The 24,249-nt window shown below is 41.0% G+C and overlaps 1 protein-coding gene across 3 annotated transcripts in view; it reads left to right on the top strand.

Annotated features, from left to right (window-relative positions):
- egln3 (egl-9 family hypoxia-inducible factor 3) overlaps positions 1–23,784 on the top strand; it is a 43,022-nt gene extending 19,238 nt beyond the window's left edge. The window contains exons 1-5 of one of the 3 annotated variants that reach the window (XM_078407158.1): positions 89–201; positions 18,099–18,218; positions 19,780–19,916; positions 23,085–23,158; positions 23,243–23,784. In XM_078407158.1, the coding sequence (XP_078263284.1) occupies positions 18,102–18,218; positions 19,780–19,916; positions 23,085–23,158; positions 23,243–23,274 (360 nt within the window). In that variant the 5' untranslated portion in view covers positions 89–201; positions 18,099–18,101 and the 3' untranslated portion in view covers positions 23,275–23,784. Of the gene's footprint in view, positions 1–88; positions 202–18,098; positions 18,219–19,779; positions 19,917–23,084; positions 23,159–23,242 lie in introns of those variants that run through there. The other 2 variants (XM_078407156.1, XM_078407157.1) reach the window with 2 other exon arrangements.
- The last annotated feature ends 465 nt before the right edge of the window (positions 23,785–24,249 follow it).

Here is a 24,249-nt window from a genome sequence, read left to right as displayed (position 1 = left end):
TGGAGAGTTTCATGATGGGCAGTTAGCGGGTCGGAGAACTAGTTACTCCAAAAGACACCTGCGGGGTGACCAGATCGTTTGGATCAGAGGCATCAAAGACAATTGCAATGCAATAGAGTTCCTTCTTTCATCACTTGATAAACTTATAATGCTTTGTGGGGAAAAGTTGGGACATTATAGCAGTGTATACAAACCTAGCAGGTAAGTTATCGTCATTTAGCATTAGATAATTTTCACTTTGTTCTAATTTGCTTCATTTAGTTTGAATAATTTAATAGGTATGGGTCCTATTATCTTATTGAATTAGGATAAATGTTTCAAGCACTATCAGCAGGATGTAAATAGGAAAATTGACAGGGGAGAGCCGGTGGATGTGGTGTACCTCGACTTTCAGAAAGCCTTCGACAAGGTCCCACATAGGAGATTAGCGGGCAAAATTGGAGCACATGGTATTAGGGGTAGGGTACCAACATGGATAGAAAATTGGTTGGCAGACAGAAAGCAAAGAGTGGGGATAAATGGGTCCCTTTCAGAATGGCAGGCAGTGACTAGTGGGGTACCGCAAGGCTCGGTGCTGGGACCGCAGCTATTTACAATATACATTAATGGCTTGGATGAAGGGATTAAAAGTACCATTAGCAAATTTGCAGATGACACAAAGCTGGGTGGCAGTGTGAACTGTGAGGAAGATGCTATGAGGTTGCAGGATGACTTGGACAGGTTGTGTGAGTGGGCGGATGCATGGCAGATGCAGTTGAATGTGGATAAGTGTGAGGCTATCCACTTTGGTGGTAAGAATCGGAAGGCAGATTATTATCTGAATGGTGTTAAGTTAGGAAAAGTGGACGTACAACGAGATTTGGGTGTCCTAGTGCATCAGCCACAGAACGTAAGCATGCAGGTACAGCAGGCAGTGAAGAAAGCCAATGGAATGTTGGCCTTCATAATAAGAGGAGTTGAGTATAGGAGCAAAGAGTAGAGGTCCTTCTGCAGTTGTGCAGGGCCCTAGTGAGACCGCAACTGGAGTACTGAATGGGCTCGAAGGGCTGAATGGCCTACTCCTGCACCTATTGTCTATTGTCTATTGTCTATTGTCTACTGTGTGCAGTTTTGGTCTCCAAATTTGAGGAAGGATATTCTTGCTATTGAGGGCGTGCAGCGTAGGTTTACTAGGTTAATTCCCGGAATGATGGGACTGTCATATGTTGAAAGACTGGAGAGACTAGGTTTGTATACACTGGAATTTAGAAGGGTGAGAGGGGATCTTATCGAAACATATAAGATTATTAAGGGGTTGGACACTTTAGAGGCAGGAAACGTGTTCCCAATGTTGGGGGACTCCAGAACCAGGGGCCACAGTTTAAGAGGAAGGGGTAGGCCATTTAGAACGGAGATGAGGAAAAACCTTTTCAGTCAGAGAGTTGTAAATCTGTGGAATTCTCTGCCTCAGAAGGCAGTGGAGGCCAATTCTCTAAATGCATTCAAGAGCGAGCTAGATAGAGCTCTTCAGGATAGTGGAGTCAGGGGGTATGGGGATAAGGCAGGAACGGGGTACTGATTGAGAATGATCAGCCATGATCACATTGAATGGTGGTGCTGGCTCGAAGGGCCGAATGGCCTACTCATGCACCTATTGTCTATTGTCTATCATACTGTTTCTCAAAGAATTACCAATGTGCTCATTCATAAAAACAGTTTATTATGAAGCGTCTTGATTATAGGTTTTGGTTAAGAATAATGAATGTTCCATTTATATCAGTGTTACTGAGAAAGAGTGTTACAGAGTCATACAGCACAGAAACAGTCCTTTCAGCCCAGCTTGCCCATGCCAACCAAGGTGCCCCCTCCACACTTGTCCCACCTGCCCGCCTTTGATCAATATCCCTCTAAACCTTTTCTATCCATGTACCTATCCAAATGTCTTAAATGTTTATACAGCTTCTGTCTCAACTACCTCATCTGACAGCTTATTCCATATACCCACGACCCTCTGTGTGAAATAGTTGCCCCTTGGATTCCCATTAAATCTTTTCCATTTCAGCTTAAACCTTTGGTTCCGGATTCCCCTACTCTGACTCAAAGACTGCATCTGCCCTATTTATTCGCATGATCTTATACACCATTTGACAAGGTTCTGCATGGTAGGCTGCTCTGGCATTTGACAAGCGTCCGCATGATAAGCTGCTGTGAAAGGTTAGATTGCAAGGAGAGCTAGCTGACTTCACGGAAGGAAGCAGTGGGTGATGGTGGAATTTAGTTTTCCAGACTGGAGGCCTATAACTAGTGGTGTGCCCATTGCAGATGTCATTTATATCAATGATTTGGATGAGAATGTACCAGGCATGATTAGTAAGATTGCAGATGACATGAAAGTGGGTGGTATTGTAGATAGCAAAGATGGTTGTCAAAAATTGCAGCAGGATCTTGATCAGTTGGGCGTGGGCGGAGGAATGGTTGATGGAGTATAATACAGACGTGCGAGGTGTTGCATTTTGGGAATTCTAACCACGGCTCTGTAGAGCAGAAGGATCTAGGAGTGCAAATACATAGTTCCTTGATAGGGAGGTCAAGAAGGCTTTTGGTACATTGGCCTTTATCAGTCAGGGTATTGACTATAGAAGTTGGCAGGTTATGTTACAGTTGTACAAGACATTGGTGACCAGTTGTGTTCAGTTGCAGTCACCCTTTTATAGGAAAGATGTTGTTAAGCTGGAAAAGGCGCAGAGAAGATTTCCGCGGATGTTGCCAGGACTCGAGGTGCCTGAGCTGTAGGGAGAGGTTCAGCAGGCTAGGACTTTATTGCTTGGGTCACAGGATGATGAGGGATGATTTTATAGAAGTGTATAAGATCATGAGAGGAATAGATATGGTAAATGCACAGTGTTTTACCCAGAGCAAGGGAAACAAGAACCAAAGGGCATGGGTTTAAGGTGGAAAGATTTAATAGGAACCTGAGGGGCAGCTTATTTTACAGAAAGGGTGGTACGTATATGGAATGAGCTGCCAGAGGAGGTAGTTGAGGCAGGTATGATCACCACATTAAAAAAACATTTGGACAGGTACATGGAAAGGATAGGTTTAGAAAAGATCTAGGCCAAACGTGGGCAGAAGTCACTAGCGTGGATAGGGCATGTTGGTCAGCAAGTTGGGCCAGAGGGCTTGTTTCTACGCTGTATGGCTGTAATATAGAGACCTAGCCAATGCAATCTCTCCTCATATTACATCTGAGGGACTCCTCTAGTTACCCTTTGTGACAAAATATCAATTGAGTTGATATCTCAATTGTATATATATCTATACATACCTCCAGAAGATCACCTCTCATCCTCCTGGGCTCCAAGGAATACAATCCTAGCCTGCCTAACCTCTCCCTATAGCTCAATCCTTTAAGTCCTGGCAACATCCTCTGAAATCTTCTCTGCACTCTTTCCAGCTTAACAACTTTTTTTCCAAAGCAGTGTGACCAAAACAACACAATACTGGCCTTCGTAACAAGAGGAGTTGAGTATAGGAGCAAAGAGGTCCTTCTACAGTTGTACCGGGCCCTGGTGAGACCGCACCTGGAGTACTGTGTGCAGTTTTGGTCTCCAAATTTGAGGAAGGATATTCTTGCTATGGAGGGCGTGCAGCGTAGGTTCACTAGATTAATTCCCGGAATGGCGGGACTGTCGTATGTTGAAAGGCTGGAGCGATTGGGCTTGTATACACTGGAATTTAGAAGGATGAGGGGGGATCTTATTGAAACATATAAGATAATTAGGGGATTGGACACATTAGAGGCAGATAACATGTTCCCAATGTTGGGGGAGTCCAGAACAAGGGGCCACAGTTTGAGAATAAGGGGTAGGCCATTTAGAACGGAGATGAGGAAGAACTTTTTCAGTCAGAGGGTGGTGAAGGTGTGGAATTCTCTGCCTCAGAAGGCAGTGGAGGCCAGTTCGTTGGATGCTTTCAAGAGAGAGCTGGATAGAGCTCTTAAGGAAAGCGGAGTGAGGGGGTATGGGGAGAAGGCAGGAACGGGGTACTGATTGATAGTGATCAGCCATGATCGCATTGAATGGCGGTGCTGGCTCGAAGGGCTGAATGGCCTACTCCTGCACCTATTGTCTATTGTCTATTGCAACTGTGGCCTCACCAGTATCTTGCACAGCTTGCGATCTTGCAAACAATTTAGTTGACATGCGTCTCTTCCAAAACAAAATACCTTTAGCATAATATTACTGGATCATGGTACTGCCAACTATTATATAGTTATGTGATATCATGTACAGCAACGTTATCCCGGCACCATTGACATCACCCTGTCCTCACCCTTCTCCGCTATCCATAGTCAAAGGGATTCCATCACCCCAGTCACATCTACCCAGTTTTACTCCTTTCCGATTTCTGTTGAGTCAATATGACCCCACCATCAGTCACATCGTCCTGTTCCCACCCCTTCCTGCATTCCATAGAGAGATCTTATCACCTCTAGCAAACTTTCCTCCCCGGCCTCCAACATTATCCCTTACTGCTCTTTTCCATCTCCTTCTCAAAATCCACAAGTAGGCCCATCGTTTCTGATATGCCTCACTGAAATCTCCAATTACGTTGATTCTATCATGTCCCTCCCTTGTCCTGTCCCTTCCCACCTGCATTGGGACATCACACACGCTCCGCACCACTTTAATAACTTACAATTCATTGGCCACATCTTTACCATGGATGTTCGGTCTCTTTATAACTTATTCCTAAGCAGGAAGACTTGGGGCCCTCGGTTCTATCTTGAATAGAAAACCAATCAATTCCCCTCAATTAACACTCTCCTCTGCCTGGCAGATCTGCTCTTGTTAACAGCTTTTCTTTTGACTCCTCACGTTCTTCAAGTCAAAGGTGTAGCCATGGGCACTAGCATGGGCCCCACCTAGGCCAGTCACTTTGTTCGTTATACTGATCACTCCTTGTTCCAAACATACCCCGGCACCAATCACCAACACTATCTCTGCCACATCAATGATTGCATCAGACCTGCCTCCTGCACCTCTTCAGAGTCTGAAGAAGCATGTCAATCCAAAACGTCACCCATTCCTTCTCTCCAGAGATGCTGCCTGTTACTCCAGCATTTTGTGTCTATCTTTGATTTAAACCAGCATCTGCAGTTCTTTCCTACACTTCTTCAGAAATTGTCGATTTCATCTACTTTACCATTAAATCCATGCTACCCACTATTGCACATGGACTTTCTCTGATATCTTTTGCCCTTTCTTGATCTCTATCTCCATTATAGAGGACAGACTATCAACTGATGTCTAGTACAAATCCACTGACTCCCACAGTTACCTTGACTATACCTCCTCCCAGCCAACTTCTTTCAAGACCTTATTCCCTTACCTCAATATCTCCATCTCAGCTATATCTGCCTCCAGGATGAGGCTTTCCACTCTGAGATCCCCTCTCTTCAGTAAACATGGTTTTCCCCTCTGCTGTTGTGGATGGAGCACTCACCCATGTCTCATCGCACCCCCTCCTCCCAGATAAAACAAGGATAGAGTTTGCGTGGTTGTCATTTTTCATTCCCCCCAGCCTCCAAACCCAACGCTTCATGTAATCAACAGTCTCTTCGGTGTCGATGGCGGTCGGGGCAATCTGCTTCATGTGTTCGGCTGATACCTCGGCGATCAAACACATGTTACTGCATTTTTCCGGTGTTAAATCATCACATTGTAGTAGTTTCTCCCGGAGCGGCTGGCTGGTGATGCCACAGACGATTCTGTCTCGTAGCAACGAGTCATGGATAATGCCAAATTCGCAATCATTAGCCAAAGACTTTACTGCAGTCAGGTAGCTGGAGAAGGTCTCCCCTCGCCGCTGATCAAGTGTATTAAAGATATATCTTGAGACAGTTAGGTTTTTCTTTGGTTCACAGTATGTCTGAAACTTATTCTTCAGCGGTTGTATTTTATCACATTCCTCCTGGGCAAACTGAAAGGTTTCATAAATCTGCTGAGCGGCCGGCCCTGCTACGTGGAGGAACGTTGCACACCAAATCTTTTCTGGCTTACTCGTCAGCTCTGTTGCCGTCTCGTACAGCTGGAATGCCCTTATCCAGTCCTTATAATTCTTGGCCAAGTTCCCTTGCAGGGAGAGTGCCCAGACATTCTTTTCTTTAGTTGCTTTTTACTTCTGACACCATGTAATGTCCTCTGTAAGACCCTGTTGTGGCTAGCACAATGAACCATGTAATGTCCTCTGTAAGACCCTGTTGTGGCTAGCACAATGAATATACGCCCGACTTCTTGTAAGAAGATTTTATTACTGATCCTTCACCAGGAAACTTCTAGAAGGTCCTCTGACCTCAGTCACAAGGCACAAGCCCATTGGCCCTAGAAGGTCACCTGTCCTCAGTCACAAGGCACAAGCCCATTGGCCAGCTTCTGCTCTTGGCCTCAAGAGGGCACTGGCATTTACATTACATATACATCACATCTCCCCCTTTACTTTAATTACATCACACAGCCTATAGTTTCCGCTCTTCTGCTTTGCTCACTTCATATACAGCTAGCATTTATTTCAAGAGGGCTTATATACAAAAACAGGGATGTAAGTCTATAAGTAGCTGGTAAGACCACATTTGGAATATTGTGAGCAATTTTGGGCACCATATCTGAGGAATGATGTGCAGGCTCTGACGAGGATCCAGAGGAGGTTTACAAGAATGATCCCAGGAATGAGTAGATTAACCTATGATGAGCGTTTGTCGGCACTGGGCCTGTACTCGCTGGAGTTTAGAAGAATGAGGGGGGACCTCATTGAAACATACAGAATAGTGAAAGGTTTGGATTGAATGGAATGGAGAGGATGTTTCCACTGTTGGGAGTCTGGGACTAGAGGTTATAGCCTCAGAATTCAAAGACGTTCTTTTAGGAAGGAAATGAGGATAAATTTCTTTAGTCAGAAGGTGGTGAATCTGTGGAATTCTTTGCCACAAAGGCTGTAGTGGCCAAGTCAGTGGATAGTTTTAAGGCAGAGATAGATTCTTGATTAGGTGTCAGAGGTTATGGGGAGATGGCAGGAGAATGGGGTTAGGAGGGGTTAGGAGGGAGCGATAGATCAGCCATGATTGAATGACGGAGTAGACGATGGGCTAAATGGCCTAATTCTACACCTATGCTCACTTTGAGCAGAAGGCCAACAGGGCCATGACATCCATCCTGTCAGACTTGAGTGTGCCTTTTCCCAGGGTCACTTTTGCAGAAGTTAAATCGGCTTTCCTGAGGGTGAACCATGGAAGGCAACTGGCTTGGACGGAGTCCCTGGCCACGTCCTTAAGAACTACGCAGACCAACTAGCGGGAGTGTTCATGGACATCTTTAATCTCTATCTACTCTGTTCTGGGGTACCCATCAGCCATGATCACAATGAATGGTGGTGCTGGCTCGAAGGGCCGAATGGCCTCCTCCTGCACCTATTTTCTATGTTTCTATGGTTTCAAGAAGACCACTAACATCAGTGCTAAAGAAAAGCAAGAACTCGTGCCTACCGTCCAGTGTTCTTGATATCCACCATCATGAAGTGCTTTGAGAGGCTGGTTATGCAATGTATTAAATTCAGCTTACCAATCAACCTGGATGCCTGGGTAAGAAAGGGCAGAAGGCCCTGGGCTCCTACGCCAGACTCCTCATAGACTCCAGTTCTGCATTCAATACCATTATCCCATCCAAGCTAATATCCAAACTCGTGAAATGTGGAGTCAGCACTCACCTCTGCAACTGGATCTTTGACTTCCTGACGAATAGACCACAATCAATACTCCTTATACCAGCGGTGCTGGCTTGAATGGTCAAATGGCCTCCTCCTGCACCTATTTTCTATGTTTTATACTCTTGATTGTGCAGCCAAATACGAATCCAACTCAATTTACATATTCGAAGAGGACGACCGTAGTGGGCCAGATATCAAATAATCACGAGGCAGAGTACAGGAAGGAGATTGAGAACCTCGCACCTGGTACCAAGTTAACCTTTCCCTCAATGTCAGCAAAACAATGGAGATTGTGATCGACTTCAAGAAGCAAAGCAGCACACATACCCTGGTATATATACCCTGAAGTAGAGATGGTTGATAGCTTCAGGTTCTTAGAAATAAATATCACCAGCAATTTTTCTAGGACCAGCCACATTGAAACAATGACCAATAAAGCACCCAAATGCCTCTTCTTCCTTAGAAGGCTTAAGAAGTTTGGCATGTCCCCAACACGCCTCGCCAACCTCTACAGATGCACTGTGGAAAGCATTTTATCAGGATGCATCGCAGCATGGTTTGGGAACAGCTCCTTGCAAGTCCGCAAGAAATTGCAGAGAGTTGTAGACGAAGATCAGTCCATCATGTAAACTAACCTTCTTTCCATTGACTCCATCTACACCATGCTGCCTCGGCAAGGCCACCAGCATAATCAAGGACCGGTCACGCCCCAGTCATTCCCTATTCTCCCCTCTCCCATCAGGCAAGAGGATTAGAAGTTTTGGAAATGCATACTTCCAGATTCAGGGACAGTTCCTTCCCAGCTGTTATCAGGCAACTGGACTGTCCTCTCACCAACTTGAAAGCTGTCCTGACTTCCCAGCTACTCCACTGGAGACCTTTGAACTATCGTTAATCGAAATTTAGTGGATTTTATCTTGCACTAAATGTTATACTCTTTATCCTGTATCTGTCTACTGGACAGCTTGATTGTAACCACATATAGTCTTTTCACTGACTGGATAGCACGCAACAAAACAGCTTTTCACTGTACCTCGGTACATGTGCCAATAATAAAGTAAACTAAACATATCGGCTGCTCATCTCTGACTGCACTTTGAAGTTTTATTCCAGTGGCAGAGCACAAACGTACTGCAGTTCTCTAGCAGTTATGCTATGGAATTTGTAAGCTAAATGAGTATTAATGCAGCCACAGAAAGTCCTTTCCTTTCCACAGAAAGGAATAGCTGAAAGAACAATTGGTTAATTAACATTTTTAATTGAGTCATGTCAAGAATTTGTCATTTGTATCATTGATCTTTTTTAATACTTTTGAATGTCAATGGCTTGACAGATGGAAATTGATTCAGCAGATTTGTGGATTTGGCTTCTACTAGCCTGCCCAGATACAATGTTTTATCATGCAAGGCTTGGGACATGGACTGTGCATAACAGCAAATTGACAGTGGTACCTCCACAAAAGATAAATAAGTAGTAACTATGAACAACAGCATAGTGTATGAGTATCTCACCACTGGAAGTAAATTCTGGTAGTGTTATTTGTTAAATTGTTAAAGTTTAGCACAATTGTGGAACGAGAAAAATGGTTCTGTGACCATAAAACTTCTGGCATGGCATTATACTTGTAGGAGGCATTGGTTGGGAAATCGGTACTAGAATTTCTATTTCAATTAATGAGTCATCAAATATAGCTAATCCTCAATTTTTCTTTGCGTTAGTCTAAAACATAGTCTAATTGGCTGCTAAAAATTAAATGAAAAACTATGTTCATGTTGCAGTTTGTAAACCGTTATTTAAAAGGGGAATGAGGTGGTGCTGGGGAAAGTCTTTTTCTTGAATTCTTGAAAATTACTGTCCCAGAATAAATACGATTAATTTACAGCACTGCCCTATCAAGTTCTGCTTTGATTGAGGTGTTTACTTGTACAATAACTTACTTCATTGGAATTTTACTATCAGTGTGTCCACGTTCTGCACGTAACACTGTCATTAAACCATCAAGCAGCTGGGCTGAAAGCCAAACCTTGCAGGAAACAGCTATCCTGCTCCCAAACATTTCTGTTTCGTGATTACATTGTAGATTATATATTGCAAATTACAACCAGATAATTATTTCCCAATAGCATCCAAGTTACCTAAATTAATACTTCCAAACTTTTAAATTCTTTATTCAATTTCCAAGTAGTACTTTGTAGGTTTATTCTCAGACTGACTGGGCAACAGCCTCCACCCGCCCCAATCCAATGCTGATTAGGTCTCATTCTTGAGCTTGTTGTTTATTTCTTCTAGGAAGTTTGACTTCTCTGGTATGGAGCCTGTTATTTGTGGATAAGGATTTGTATAGTTTTATGTATCATCTTCAAAAAGAAGAGTTGGAGGTGTTTAAGGACACTCATTGGTCGACTCTTCAATCATCAGTCCCATGCAATGGGTTCCGAATTTATCCTAACTCAGAACACGCGTGTGTTTTTCAATATGGATCTCCGGTGAGCTGTTGAATGTGAAATGTTGGTCGTTGCTTGTGATTGACACGAGATATTGAAAGCAATTGCAGAACTTCTAGGCAAGTTTAGCACTGGTCTGGAATTTCCCACTATTTTATTCCTTTATTTTGTAATTTATTTAAATAACTTTGCCTTTTCCATTTCACTTGCTTCCTAATAGCTGAAAGCTGCAAAGTAAGTGAAGTAGATCACATGCATATCATCAGCCGTGGGAGAAGAAACCTTTTATTTTAATTAGGATTTTGTATAGATTGGCCTTTGCTACCTAATTTTTAAGTTTACGAGTCAAAAGTAATTAATTGTCATATGTACCGAAACGGGATTATGTTATTCTTACTTCCAGTGGTATAACAGGACTGTAAATATAGTACTCAATAGATAACATAATAAAAACAAACAAAAAGAAATTCAATTAAAAAAACCAATATTAGTGGAAAACAAAACAAAGCCCATTCTCCCTAGTGTAACCAAGGCTGTTCGTGGTTTGAAACTTAGTTGATGTTTGTGGTGTTTAATACCTTGATGTTTGTTGAGAAGAGGCCATTCCTGAATCAGGATGTCTTGGTTTTCAAACTCTATACCTTTTTCCTGATAGCAGGGGTGATATGAAGAGTATGCTGGCTGCCTCCTATAGATCCCTTTGATGGAGGGGAGGTCAGTATTTGTGCTGGGCGAGGTGGTGTCCACCACATTTTGTAATCTCCTTTGTTCATGGGTGTTCCGGTTGCCGAACCAGGCCTTGAGGCAACCAGTCAATATGCTCTCTACCATATGCTTATGCTCAAGTGAGTATTTATTAACATATCGAATTTCCTTAACCTTCTAAGGAAGTAGTTTATTTTAATGGTTTATCAATATTCTGGTTCCAGGACTGATCTTCAGAGATATGCACGTCCAGGACCTTGAAGTTAACGACTCCACCAATGACCCTTCAATGCAGACAGGTTCATGGATTCTCAGCCTTCCTCTTCTATAGTTAACAACAACAAGCTCCTTGGTCTTAACTTTGTTGCGAGCAAGGTTGTTGTTCTGGCAACATTCAGATGATCCATTTCCCTCCTATACTCTCACTCATCATTACTTACTCATCAGTAAGTCACATTGAGTTCCTTGGAGAGAGGAGAGGATAGGTGCAGTTGGCAGGTGAACGAATAGTGACCAGTAGATATCATGCCAAATTAAATTTTGAAAAAGCCCTTCTTGAACAGATGCAAAGCCCTTTAAATGTATATTCCATTGGCTTGATCTCTTGGTCGAATGCTGCAGGAAGAACACAAGCAGTCTGTGACAATGGAGATTTTGCCTTTTGCTGTGCTCTTCTTTGGTTCTTACCTAATACCATGAAATAAATAACATTCTACCAGGGCTCTTAATGTGATTAGCTTGTTTTAGCATAGGAGTCTTTCAGCCCATGGAACCCATTCTCTGTAAAGCAATTCAGTTAGTCCCAACCTGACACTCTATTCCTATGGGGAACACTTAGGTGTTTTATGTGTTTTTTTCTTCACATTCCCCCTTTTGCCTAAATTCTTAAATCTATGCTTTTCAGTCCTACAAGCTGATGATAACAGATTTTCTTTATCCACCTTTTTCTAAACCTATGATATTCTGGTTTACTTCTACTCTTATCACCAAAACCTCTTATCCCTGGAATCATTATGGTAAAACTCTCCCATGGATCTTCACACTATTTCCAAAATGTTGTAACATTTGACCAGAACTAGATGCAACACTCTGGCTTAACAACAACTGTAGAGTTCAGCATAACTTTCTTGCTTTTGTATTAAATACTTTTTTATGAAGCCTGGGATTCCATAAATTTTGCAAACTACTCTCTAAATGTGTATTTCCTTCTTTAAACAATCTGTGCAGGTGAACTCTTAGATCCCTTGGTTCTTATATGCACATTAGAACTGTGCCATTTAAGCTATAATGCTTGTCCTACCTCTGTAAAAATGTACCATCTCGTATATTCTGCCTGCCTACGTGCCTATTGCAGTCAGTTGGTATTATCATCACTGTTTACAGCTCCTGCATGTTTGGTATTATCAACAGATTTCAAAATTTTACACTGAATGTATAGGAATAACTTGAATAATGGAATACAAAAACAAAAAACAAAAACAATAACTCCAGCACTGCTATTTGAGGAACACCACTTACCACTCTTCAGTCTGAAATGTCACCCTGACTAATTTTTTATCTTTCAACCATTTTTTACTGAAGCTGGCAGAGACTTGACAGTTTCCTGAGTGTAAGGTCACACAACTATCCTCATCCTCGTGCACTTCAATAAAATCTATACAATGTCCATTGCATTCTCTTCAACAACATTTTCAATTACTACACAAAAAAATCCAAGTAAGTTAGCCAATCACAATCTGCCTTTCACAAATCTGTTAATTACCTGAGTTTTGTTGTTGTTTCTACAAGCTTAACCGCCACTGTTTTTTTTAAACTGACCATTCTAGAGATGTCCTTTTATGCCCTTTAATATTTGTGATTTTCTAAACTTCTGGCATCTCATCCACATCTAAGGAAGATTGGAAGATCTTTTATTCAAGTTCCCTTCGCGACCAGGGATGCAAGCCATCTGCCCCAGGCAATACTCTTTAGCATGGTCAGCTTTTTCAGGGCATCCTGCCAATGATGTTCACTCACATTTTCCTCTATCATCTCCACTTCAATTGCAATTCCGTCAGTATGCTCTTTCTCATTAAGTATTGTGGCCTTGCCTTGCACACAAAACACAAATTGCCTTTATTCCCAATTTGTCCTCAGCTGATTCTTGCCACCTGTATACTGTATACATGGCTGTAAAATGATTTTTGGCTCTTTTTTGTGTTAGCTGACATTTTCTTTTATTTTTCCTTATTTTCTTCTTCACTTCCTTCAAAATGGAAGAAATTCATTCTCAATCCTGAGTGATTGCCTCGGATTGCATTTAGCACATACAACAATACAGATCTAGTTCTTTAGCAAATCTGTTATGCAATATGTAGTCTTTTTTATTTTATCATATTCTTAATCTCCTTTGTCTGCATTATGGTCAGCTCCTGAATTAGTCAATTAAAATAAAATTGACGTGTAGGTTAAGTTAGTCAAGACATTTCCTTCTAACATTAATGCATCGTGGAAAGTAGTATCTGCATAATCCATCAAATCACTCCTAGTCCTCTGGCTCTGCTGGTAAAATTGATGGAGTGCTTTATGCATGTTTAATGTAGATTCTTTGGAGAGAAGTTAATACAATATAATCCAATCTTTGTTTATTTTAATTCATGGATGAAATATTGGGATCACGGGCAAACCAGTGATATTGCCCGACTGTACGATGAGCGGCTTCATAATTCTTTTTTTAACGTTTTGATTGGGAATGGAGGTGAATTTAGGTCTGACTAGAAAAAGATGATAGTGAATCAGATTGGTTTTTCCCAAAAATATAACAGCCAAATGATTACTTTTTAGTTACTTTTGCCTCCAGATTATTTGTTGAACAAAATTCAAGTTCTCAGACTGCCACAGTAGGATTTGGGCCACCAAATTAAAACACTAGCTTATGAAACAAGTAATATTCTTATACCTGTCTGGCTTAGAATCTGAATCTAATGTTACTTGCAATTGTTAATAGCGCATAAATATTAGGCATTGCAAATATTACATTTTACAATACCTCATCTTTCACACTTTAATTGTTAATTGATATATTAAAACTGCTATGCTGGAAGTGGTTAAAGTAATTTTGTTTTAAATTTTTGGGTATAAGTGGAAGGATTATATTGAAATGGAGTTGTGGATAAATTCTGAGTAGCCGTTAGTTGAAACCATGATTACGATGTAAGCGGCAAACTGATGTATTGTCAGATCATATCAAGCAGGTAGTTATTACTGAGTGCTTCTCCTGTGGCTTAGTGGTTCTTGTCTTTTGAACATTTGCGATGTCAAACCAAGATTAGTAAAGACTCTAAAATGGTAATGTTTTGGTCCCTGAACTGTGCTGTCTTTGCAAAGCCAAACTGTAATATGAATTATTGGATTGAAATCAATAGTTTACAACTGCTGTGGCTTTCAGTTCATGACTGTTAACACGTACGTAAGGAATAAAATATTTGCAGATCCATGCTAACACTGACCTCATTTTATTCAGTTTGCTTGACAAAAAACAGAAGCTGTTCTTTGTTATTAGGAGATCTGATTGTAGCACTTGAGCTATATATTAAAAAAAATACTGATTTTTTTTGCAGAACTTAAATTATTTCCAGGAAGTATTAAAAATCTTTTGGAATGATAAACATCTTGGAACACTGAAGAAAACTATCTTGTAGTCTAATTAAATAGCATTTAATGGCATTTTTATATGCCTTTCGTAACTTTGGTCTGAGTTACGAAAAAATATTTAACGTTTTCTGTAGTTTTTCATTGACGGTTTTCTGACCAAAATATGTTTTTAATGCATGAATACCTCTTGTTAACTATTGATATGCAGCCAAACGTAACTATGTGTAGGATGAAATTAAAAATACCATCTTATTTATATTGCTGTATTTAATCAACTAATGTTGCAACTGCCTTTATCAATGTTTATGATCTCAGGTTTGATTTGCCTCTTTGCTTAGTCCTAAAAAACAGTAATACAATAAAATAAATTATTGTATTCAGATTTTTTTACGATAAAAGTATTCTCCGAGTTGTGATTGTATTACTACTTCATTATAGGAGGTAAAGGTACAACCTGCTGTTTGTTGTGTGTGATTGTTGCGTTTCTTTTCTCTTAGTTTTTAGTGCAGTAGTGATGGCAGATAGAACGATACAATGTTCCTCCTGCAGGATGCGGGAAGTCAGGGAAACTGCTGGTGTCCATGATAACTACACCTGTGGGAACTGTGGCCAGGTGCACCTCCTGACGCCACATTAGGGAACGAGCTGCAGCTTGATTACCTTGGGATCATACGGGAGAATGAGAGCTTCATAGATGGGTATTATAGTGAGGTGATCTCATTGAGGTGTTTAAATCATGAGAGGAATAGATCTGGTAGATACACAGAGTCTCTTGCCCAGAGTAGGTGAATCAAGGACCAGAGGACATAGGTTTAAGGTGAAGGGGAAAAGATTTAATAGGAATCTGAGGGATAACTTTGTCACACAAAGGGTGGTGGGTGTGTGGAACAAGCTGCCAGAGGAGATAGTTGAGGCAGGGACTATCCAAACATTTAAGAAACAGTTAGACAGGTACATGGGTAGGACAGGTTTGCAGGGATATCAACCAAACGCGGGCAGGTGGGACTAGTGTAGTTGGGACATGTTGGCTTGTGTGGGCAGGTTGGGCCGAAGGGCCTGTTTCCACACTGTATCACTATGACTATGGTCATGCCTAAGGTACAGGAAGAGAGTAGGTGAGTGACCATGAGAAAAGGGAGTAGACAGAGCGTGCAGGTGACACCTGTGACCATTTCCCTTCAAAACAGTTACACCCTTTGAGATACTATTGGAAGGGATGTCCCGTTTGGGGTGAGAGCAATAACAGGCAGGGCTGTGGCACTGGGCCTGGCTCTGAGGTACAGCAGGGAAGGGTAATGGCATGCAGAGCCATAGTGGTAGGAGATTCGCTAGTTATGGGAACAGACAGGAGATTCTTTGGCAGCGATCGAAATGCCAGGAAGATATGTTGCATCCTTGGTCCCAGGGTCCAGGATATCTTGTCATTCGCAAGGGGGAGGGATCAGCCAGAAGTCATTGTGCATCTTGGCACAAATGACATAGATAGGAAAGGGGATCAGGTCCTTCAAAATGATTATAGGGAGTTAGGCAAAAGGGTAATGATCTCTGGATTATTCCCAGTGCCACATGCTAGTGAAGGTAGGAACAGGAAGATAGGACAGATAAATGCTTAGGACAGACGAAGGCAGGTTTGGTATTGCTACATGTGTGGGTTTAAACTAGATTGGCAGGAGGATGGGTTCCAATGCAGGACTGAGGCAGACGAGAGGCTGGACGTCAGTATGAAAGGTGATGAAAGAAAGCTCAATGGACAGAATATGCAATAGAATGGCAGAGAGCAAGGAAGGGCTGTTTGAATTGTATTTATTTTAATGTGAGAGGCCTGACAGGTAAGGTGGATGAACTCAGGGTGAGGACAGTTGCATGTGACTGGGACAAATGGTATGACAGTAGTCCAAGAGGTTTGTCCAGTCAGGCTATGTGAGTGGAGTTGAAAAATAAAAAGATGATCACCTTGTTGGGAGTGTACTATAGGCTCCCAAATAGTCAATGGGAATTAAAAGGGCAAATATGCTAGGGGATTACAGGCAGCTGCAAGATTAATAATGTCATAGTAGGCAACTTAAAGTTTCATAATGGGATTATCATCGTGCCAAGGACTTAGATGGGGTGGAATTTGTCAAATATGTTCAAGAAAGTTTCTTCGGGCAGTATGTCGAGAGCCATTCACAGAAGAGAGCAAATGTACTGTTCCAAATAGCACCTCTAGAAACACCAGATACAGTCAAATTAATCTAGGCCTAGAAATTCAACCATGAAGCATTTGTCCTTTTATGTGCTTCACTATTTACTTAAAGTGAGAAATCAATTGGCATTTCATACCATGTACTGCATCAAAGCAACCTTGAATTGGTTATTCCTGTGCAGGTGATGTGCACACACACAGACCATTGTGCACAAAGCATTGACATCAGTTGTGCAATCCCTATTTTGTATCAGTGCTGCAACTTGGAGATCTAATGCAGAGGATCCAGTTAGGGAAGCATACCTTAATAAACATAAGAAATTCCATGAGCACTTGAAGAGACAGGTCCTCCTGCATCAATGTTGTTGCAATATGGTGGGATTGTCATTCATTTGCTGAATTATTTAGTGTTTTTAAAGCAGTGCATAACCTTATGGCCTTTGACAGGAGTGTGGCAGTTTGAGGGAAATGATGCCAGGACAGGTGCAGGAGCAACAATCTTAGTAAGAATACGGGATGAGCAGGCCCACCACTTCTACAAACCTCACCTAGATATCGTGGTAGCACAGGTAGACACCTGGAGAGAGAGCTAGAAACAAATGACACCTGCCTCTCCCCATTCCATCAGAAAAAACATATGTCTCACAAACAAAACACTGAAAAGTCTCGTCCATTAGAAGAGAATCCATCCATTTTTATTCACAGGATGTATAGGACCAGTCAAGGCCAGTATTCATTGTCCATCCTTAAATGAGTGACTTGCCAGATAAGAAGGTGCAGGAGCCTGAAAATTGTAACGTCCAGCTTCAGGAACAGCTTCTTCCCTACAGCCATCAGGCTATTAAACACTACAGCCTCAAATAAGCCCTGCACTACAATACACTTATTATTATTATTATTGCACTACTATTGTTTGTTTTTTGAGTATGTGTGTATATGTATATATACACACACTGAACTTTTTGTTTCTCATCATATTTACAGTGTACAATATTTACATATTCTGTTGAGCTGCAGCAAGTAAGAATGTCATTGTTCTATCTGGGACATAAGACAATAAAACACTCGACTCTAATTTGTGAGGGCAGTTAAAATCAAGCACAGATCTTTGGGTATGAGAACACACAGGCCACATGGTAGATTATGTTATGTGTTTATGGCAATCTGGTAGTCTCATGGTGCCATCTTTTTAACTTATGCTTTAATTAATTCAATTTAGTTTCCCTGGTTGTTTTAATGGGATTTGAAGTTATGTCTCCAAATTATTATTCCAGTCCTCTGGATTATTGGTTCAGTAATTTAATGACGCATGCTTTGCATTCTCACTGTTATCTGTTAAGCTAAAATCAATTATAAAAACTGTTGCAACTAATATTTTCCTTTCTTTTCAGGCCATGGTAGCCTGCTACCCAGGGAATGGAACAGGGTATGTTCGACATGTTGATAACCCAACTGGTGATGGGCGTTGTGTGACGTGTATTTATTACCTGAATAAAAACTGGGATGCTAAGGTATGAACTTGCTTAAATTAGCTATAGTGATAGCACACTTGTGGATTTTTTTAAACTCATTTGACATTTCTTACCCTCCTCCCATACAAAAATATTTCCATTCCACCAATTTTATGTATCATCATAGACATGGCAGTATTTTTAAGGTGATTTTGAAAAGACGTGGAAACTTCATTCATATACACACACACACACACACGCACGCATATATATATATATATATATATATATATATATATATATATATATATCTCTTAATTGACATGTAATTTTAAAGTGATTATATATTGGAGCATCAATACATATAGCCATGAGATGTGTTAAATCCAATTAATTTCCCACAAATCTGCTTAATATGTGTTTTCCAACGTGTTGCTGTACAAAAAGGTGCAGCAGAAGTCTTTTCCATTTACTCTTGATTAACATGTACAGGTGCTTTCAGAATAGTGTATGTGAAGATTAAAGAATATATCACGCCCGCTGTTTCCTGGTCAATAGAAAGAATTATGTCACAACATTGTGACAATTTAACTTTTCTGTTTATTATCCCATAGATTCAGTTCAGATGATAAGTTTTGTTAAATGAAATGGCGCACTGAGAGAGACTTCTCTCATTTGCCAAACGCTTCATTGGTAGTTAAAAAGTGAGGATGAGCAGATGCACTCATTTGCTGACATGAATCAACTTAGAAGATGACTTACAACTGCCCAGAATAATTGGATAACATTTTTAACTGTGCAGATTAAGGCCCTATGCTCATATTTAATTGTAACTTTCAAATTGAACTACGTAAAATATGCATGAAGTATTAGTCGTTCTCTATGACTGTTCGTTTATTAATGATTTGGATGAGAATATAGTTTGCATGGTTGGTAAGTTTGCAGATTATATGGGATTTCCAGGCGGGTCCTTGGTCTGCGAGCTGGACATTCCGAGTGCATCCTCGATCTTCTGTCCATGGCAGACAGTCCGGGCATGCTGGTGGGTCTGGCCGCGGCTTGCCGGTATACTCCCGCTGCCCGCCGGTATATAACATCATTGTTTAGTGCTGGCAGCTCATTAGGAAAATATTGAGTTCTCAACCTGGAAGTAATTTGAACTTTCCAATTTGTGTTGGCCAGGCATCATGGACACATTGCACATAGTGACAACTATGATCCAAACATCTTCCTCATAATTTTTTGCTCTTCACCAAAGAGGATATTTTGAAAAACATGCAAACCTGCATATTGGCAATGATTCCACATTCACACTATCTGTACTGGAGATCTGCCAGCAATTACTGTGGCTGAATACTTCTGCTGGAAGAAGCTATTCAATGTCATTTTATGCTAGGAGTATATTGTGTCCTAATATATACAACATTGAACATATTTTCTGCTCAATAGCATAATAACAATAAGCATAATAAGCTAAGTAACTTAAACATTGTTGACTTTACACCATGATTTATGTTGGAATAGTGATCATAATAAAAGCTTACACCAAAACATAAAATAGAGCATAATTTTCTTACCAGATTACATGGTTCTTAGTATGTCTGTTGAACACACCTTTTAGGTTGACGGTGGTATTCTTCGAATAGCTCCAGAAGGAAAGTCCTATGTAGTTGACGTCGAGCCGATTTTTGATAGATTATTGTTGTTCTGGTCTGACCGAAGAAATCCGCATGAAGTACAGCCAACATATTCTGTCAGGTATGTCCCTAGTTGGAATCCCTCAGAGCTGGCAAACGAGCCGTACAAAGATTCCTTAATGTAATTTTCTCTAGCTGACGACAATTGTTCGATTGTTTTCAGCTGGAGAACTTGTAAATTATTATGCAGACTTGAACCAGAGCTTTAATACAGTAACGTTATAATTGTGACTGATTAATAACTGACAATCTAGCTTGCTTGTCCAGGCCAATAATTTTGTTAAAGAGTACCATTTAGTGATTTAGTTTGGTCAGAGCTTAAATCTCTGCACTGTGCAAAATTACCAACTCTTGCTCAAGCTTTGAGCACTGGAAGAATTTTGACACAAGTATTCCTGAACAGCTACACCCTTAAATAGTAACTGATATTGGCCAAATTTACAAATCTCAATGATCTCAGACAGAAGGAAGCATAAGAATGAAAGTAACGGTGGCGCAGCAGTAGATATGCTGTCTTGCAGTGGCAGAGACCAGAGTTTGATCCTGAATATGCTCTCTGTATGGAGTTGGTACATTCTCCCTGTGACCAGGCGGGTTTTCTCCGGGTGCTCTGGTTTCTTCTCACATTGTTGAAGGATGAGAGGGGATCTTATTGAAACGTATAAAATTATTAAGGGGTTGGACACGTTAGAGGCAGGAAACATGTTCCCAATGTTGAGGGAGTCCAGAACCAGGGGCCACAGTTTAAGAATAAGGGGTAGGCCATTTAGAACAGAGATGAGGAAAAACTTTTTTAGTCAGAGAGTTGTGAATCTGTGGAATTCTCTGCCTCAGAGGGCAGTGGAGGCCAATTCTCTGAATACATTTAAGAGAGAGCTAGATAGAGCTCTTAAGGATAGCGGAGTCAGGGGGTATGGGGAGAAGGCAGGAACGGGGTACTGATTGAGAATGATCAGCCATGATCACATTGAATGGCGGTGCTGGCTCGAAGGGCCGAATGGCCTTCTCCTGCACCTATTTTCTATTGTCTATTGTCTATTCCAAAGGCGTGCAGGTTTGGAGGTTAATTGGCCTCCATACACAGACATTTTCAACCAATCCCTGCAAACCTGCACTGTCCCTGCCTGCTTCAAGGTTTCCACTATTGTCCCTGTACCCAAAAAGACAAGGATCACTGGTCTTAACGCCTACAGGCCTGTTGCACTTACCTCTGGAGTCATGAAGACCTTTGAAAGACGTGCTGGCCCAGCTGAAAAACATCACAAACCCCCTGCTGGACCCTCTGCAGTTTGCATACAGGGCCAATAGATTGGTGGATGACGCAGTCAACCTAGGCCTGCACTTCACCCTCCAGCACCTAGACCGCAAGGGGACCGATGCCAGGATTCTGTTTGTGGACTTTAGCTCTGCTTTTAACACCATTGTGCCAGAGCTACTACACTACAAACTCTCCCAGCTGACTGTGCCTGAACCCCTCTGTCAGTGGATCATCAACTTCCTGATGGACAGGAAGCAGCATGTGAGGCTGGGAAAGCACATCTTGGACCCGCAGACCCTCAGCATAGGAGCACCGCAAACAGAAAAGAAAAATACCACACTCTAATTCTACACGAGTGATAGCACTGTTTTTGCCATTATTAATTTAATGATTTATGCTCCTTAAAAGCTATTATGTACTACCACACAAGTTTAGTTTCAAGATACAGCATGGAAAGAAGCCCTGCGGCCCATAAATCCATGCCAATCATCCATCACCCGTTCACACTAGTTCTATGTTATCTTGCATTCACATCCACTCCCTGCACGCCAATAACTCTACATACCAACACATCTTTGGGATGTAGGAGGAAACCGGAACACCCGGAGGAAATCCATGGATTCACAGTGAGAATATGCAAGCTCAACACAGACACCGAGGTCAGGGTCAAACTCTGGTCTCTGGCACTGTGAGACAGCAGCTCTACCAACTGCACCATTGTGTCAACAAAAAGATATAAAGTAGGAGCAGAAGGCTAATGGTGACACAGTCCATTAATAAATTAAATGCTGAATAGGACAGAAAACGTGTTTTACTTCCATTAAAGACCTGTTGACCATTACCTGGTATGAAAATATTACTTGCATTTGGAAGGGGCACAGAGGATCAAAACAAAATGGTTGTTATAGACAAATTCAAACAAAATTTGAAACCTAGATCGCATGGAATCCAGGGAGAGTTAGTGGACTGCATAATGAATTGGCTTCAATGGAAGGAAGCAGACAGTGATGGAGAAAAAGTTGTTTTTCAGACGGAAGGCATGTGATTGGTGGTATGCCGCAGGGATCGGGGCTGGGCCATTGCTGTTTGTGATCAACGATTTGAATGCAAGTGTACAAGATGTGATTAGTAAGTTTGCAGATGAAACTAAAGAAGGTGATATCATAGTCAAGATAGATATCAAAAATTAAAGCAAGTAGGCTGTGGAATGGCTATCTGAGTTTATTGCAGTTAAGTGTGAGATGTTGTATTTTGGGAAATCAAACCAGAACAGGAGAGTGCTTTAGAGCAGAGGAGTCTAGCAGTCAAGATACATAGGTCCCTGAAAGTGGCATCATGGGTAGATAGGGTGGTCAAAAAGACTTTTGGTACATTGGCTTGATTGTAGAAGTTGGGATATTATATTATAATTTTACAAGAAGTTTGTGGGGCCGCATTTGTTCAGTTTTGGTGACTAGTGTAGGAAGGATGTTGCTAAGCTGGAAAGAGTGCAGAGGATGTTCTCAGGACTCGAGTGCCTGAGCTACAGGGAGAGGTTGGGCAGGCTGGAACTTTATTTTTTGGAGGGTAGGAGACTGAGGGGTGATCTTATAGAGATGTGCAAAATCATAAGGGGAACACATAGTGATCGCGCAGTCTTATAGCCACAGAAGGGGAATTAAAAACCAGTACACACTCTTAAGGTGAGTGGGGAAAGATTTAATAGGAACCTGAGGAGCAACTTTTTCATACATGAGGTGGTGGGTATATGCAATGAGCTGCCAGAGGAGGGAGTTGAGGCACATACAATACCAAAAATGTAAAAGACATTTGGACAGGGACATGAATAGAAAAGGTTTAGAGGATTATATGGGCCAAACACAGGCAGGTGGGAGTAGCATTGATGGTCCAACTTGATTGGCATGGACAATTTGAGCCAAAGGACCTGTTTTCATGCTGTATGGCATTATGACTAAATTCATTGTGTTCTAGATATGCCATAACTGTGTGGTACTTTGATGCTGAGGAGAGGGCGGAAGCAAGAACCAGATATCAGAATCGAGCAGGTATAATTATAAATAATCAAAATCTGAACATTTGTAGTTTTATATAATCCTTTACATTATTAATTTACAATTTTTGTACTTCAGCTTCTGAACACGCCACAACCTTTTCTTCTTGACAGTAAGCAACGTGAACTTAACCAGTGATCCAAGCAACTGATGTTTTCAGCAGCTCCAAAGATATATGCTTTCCCCATAAAGTAATTTGATGCTTTGCTTTTGAATGATCTTTATGTTGACTTACACTTGTATCTACTTTTCAGCAAAAATGATATAAGTAGAATTAATCTGCAAAGCAGAATTGCACAAAAAAATCTGCACCAACTTTCTTAAACTCAAAATCTATTCTAGTGTTTCTCACAGGATTGATATAGTGTTTAAATATTATGATTGTTAAATCTAATATTGCACCTTTTTCCAGATTCAAATGGTATTGTCTTATCCATTTGAATGCCATTTTCCCCCCTATGTAAAAACAATTGAATGATAATTTATGGCAGTTTCTTCCTGTCAACATTTGAAGATTTGACTCATCTACTGATTTGTTCCACAATTTTTGCACTATGTAAATAAAACTGGTACCTTCAGCTTTGTTTGAATTTTCTCTATTTATGTGAAAACTGAATATCACTGTGCAAAACAACGCATTTCTAAAGTTACAATGAATAATCTTCATTGCACTTCATTGTGATTAATGTTAGTAAACCTTATCTCTGCACATAAATTGTATGGAATATTTTTGAGAAACTAAATTGAACTTGTGATAATTTTGTCTGAAGACTACACTATGATGTGAAATTCATTCTGCTACTGCCTTTCATATGAAACATCGTTTCATGGGAGTTTGTAAAATAAATTGAATGTAAGCTTCAAATTTATTGTTTTTAAGCTGGATGCTGCCATGTTTGTTGGCCAACAGTTTCGCAATCTGGTAGAAGCAGTAAACATGTTGTGTTGCAGGGTAGCTTTGAAAAAGCTGAGTTTTATCTCCAGACTCTTTGTTGTCTTTAGATAAAGTGGTCCGTGTTGTCAAGACAAAGATGATATTTTACACAAATTTGGTTGTTTGCATTTTGTTTGCTTTACTCAATTTT

This window comes from Rhinoraja longicauda, chromosome 10, assembly GCF_053455715.1.
Source record: "Rhinoraja longicauda isolate Sanriku21f chromosome 10, sRhiLon1.1, whole genome shotgun sequence".
NCBI lineage: Eukaryota > Metazoa > Chordata > Chondrichthyes > Rajiformes > Arhynchobatidae > Rhinoraja > Rhinoraja longicauda.
Note: the sequence above shows the minus strand (reverse complement) of the source record. Positions and strands in the feature narration are given on the sequence as shown.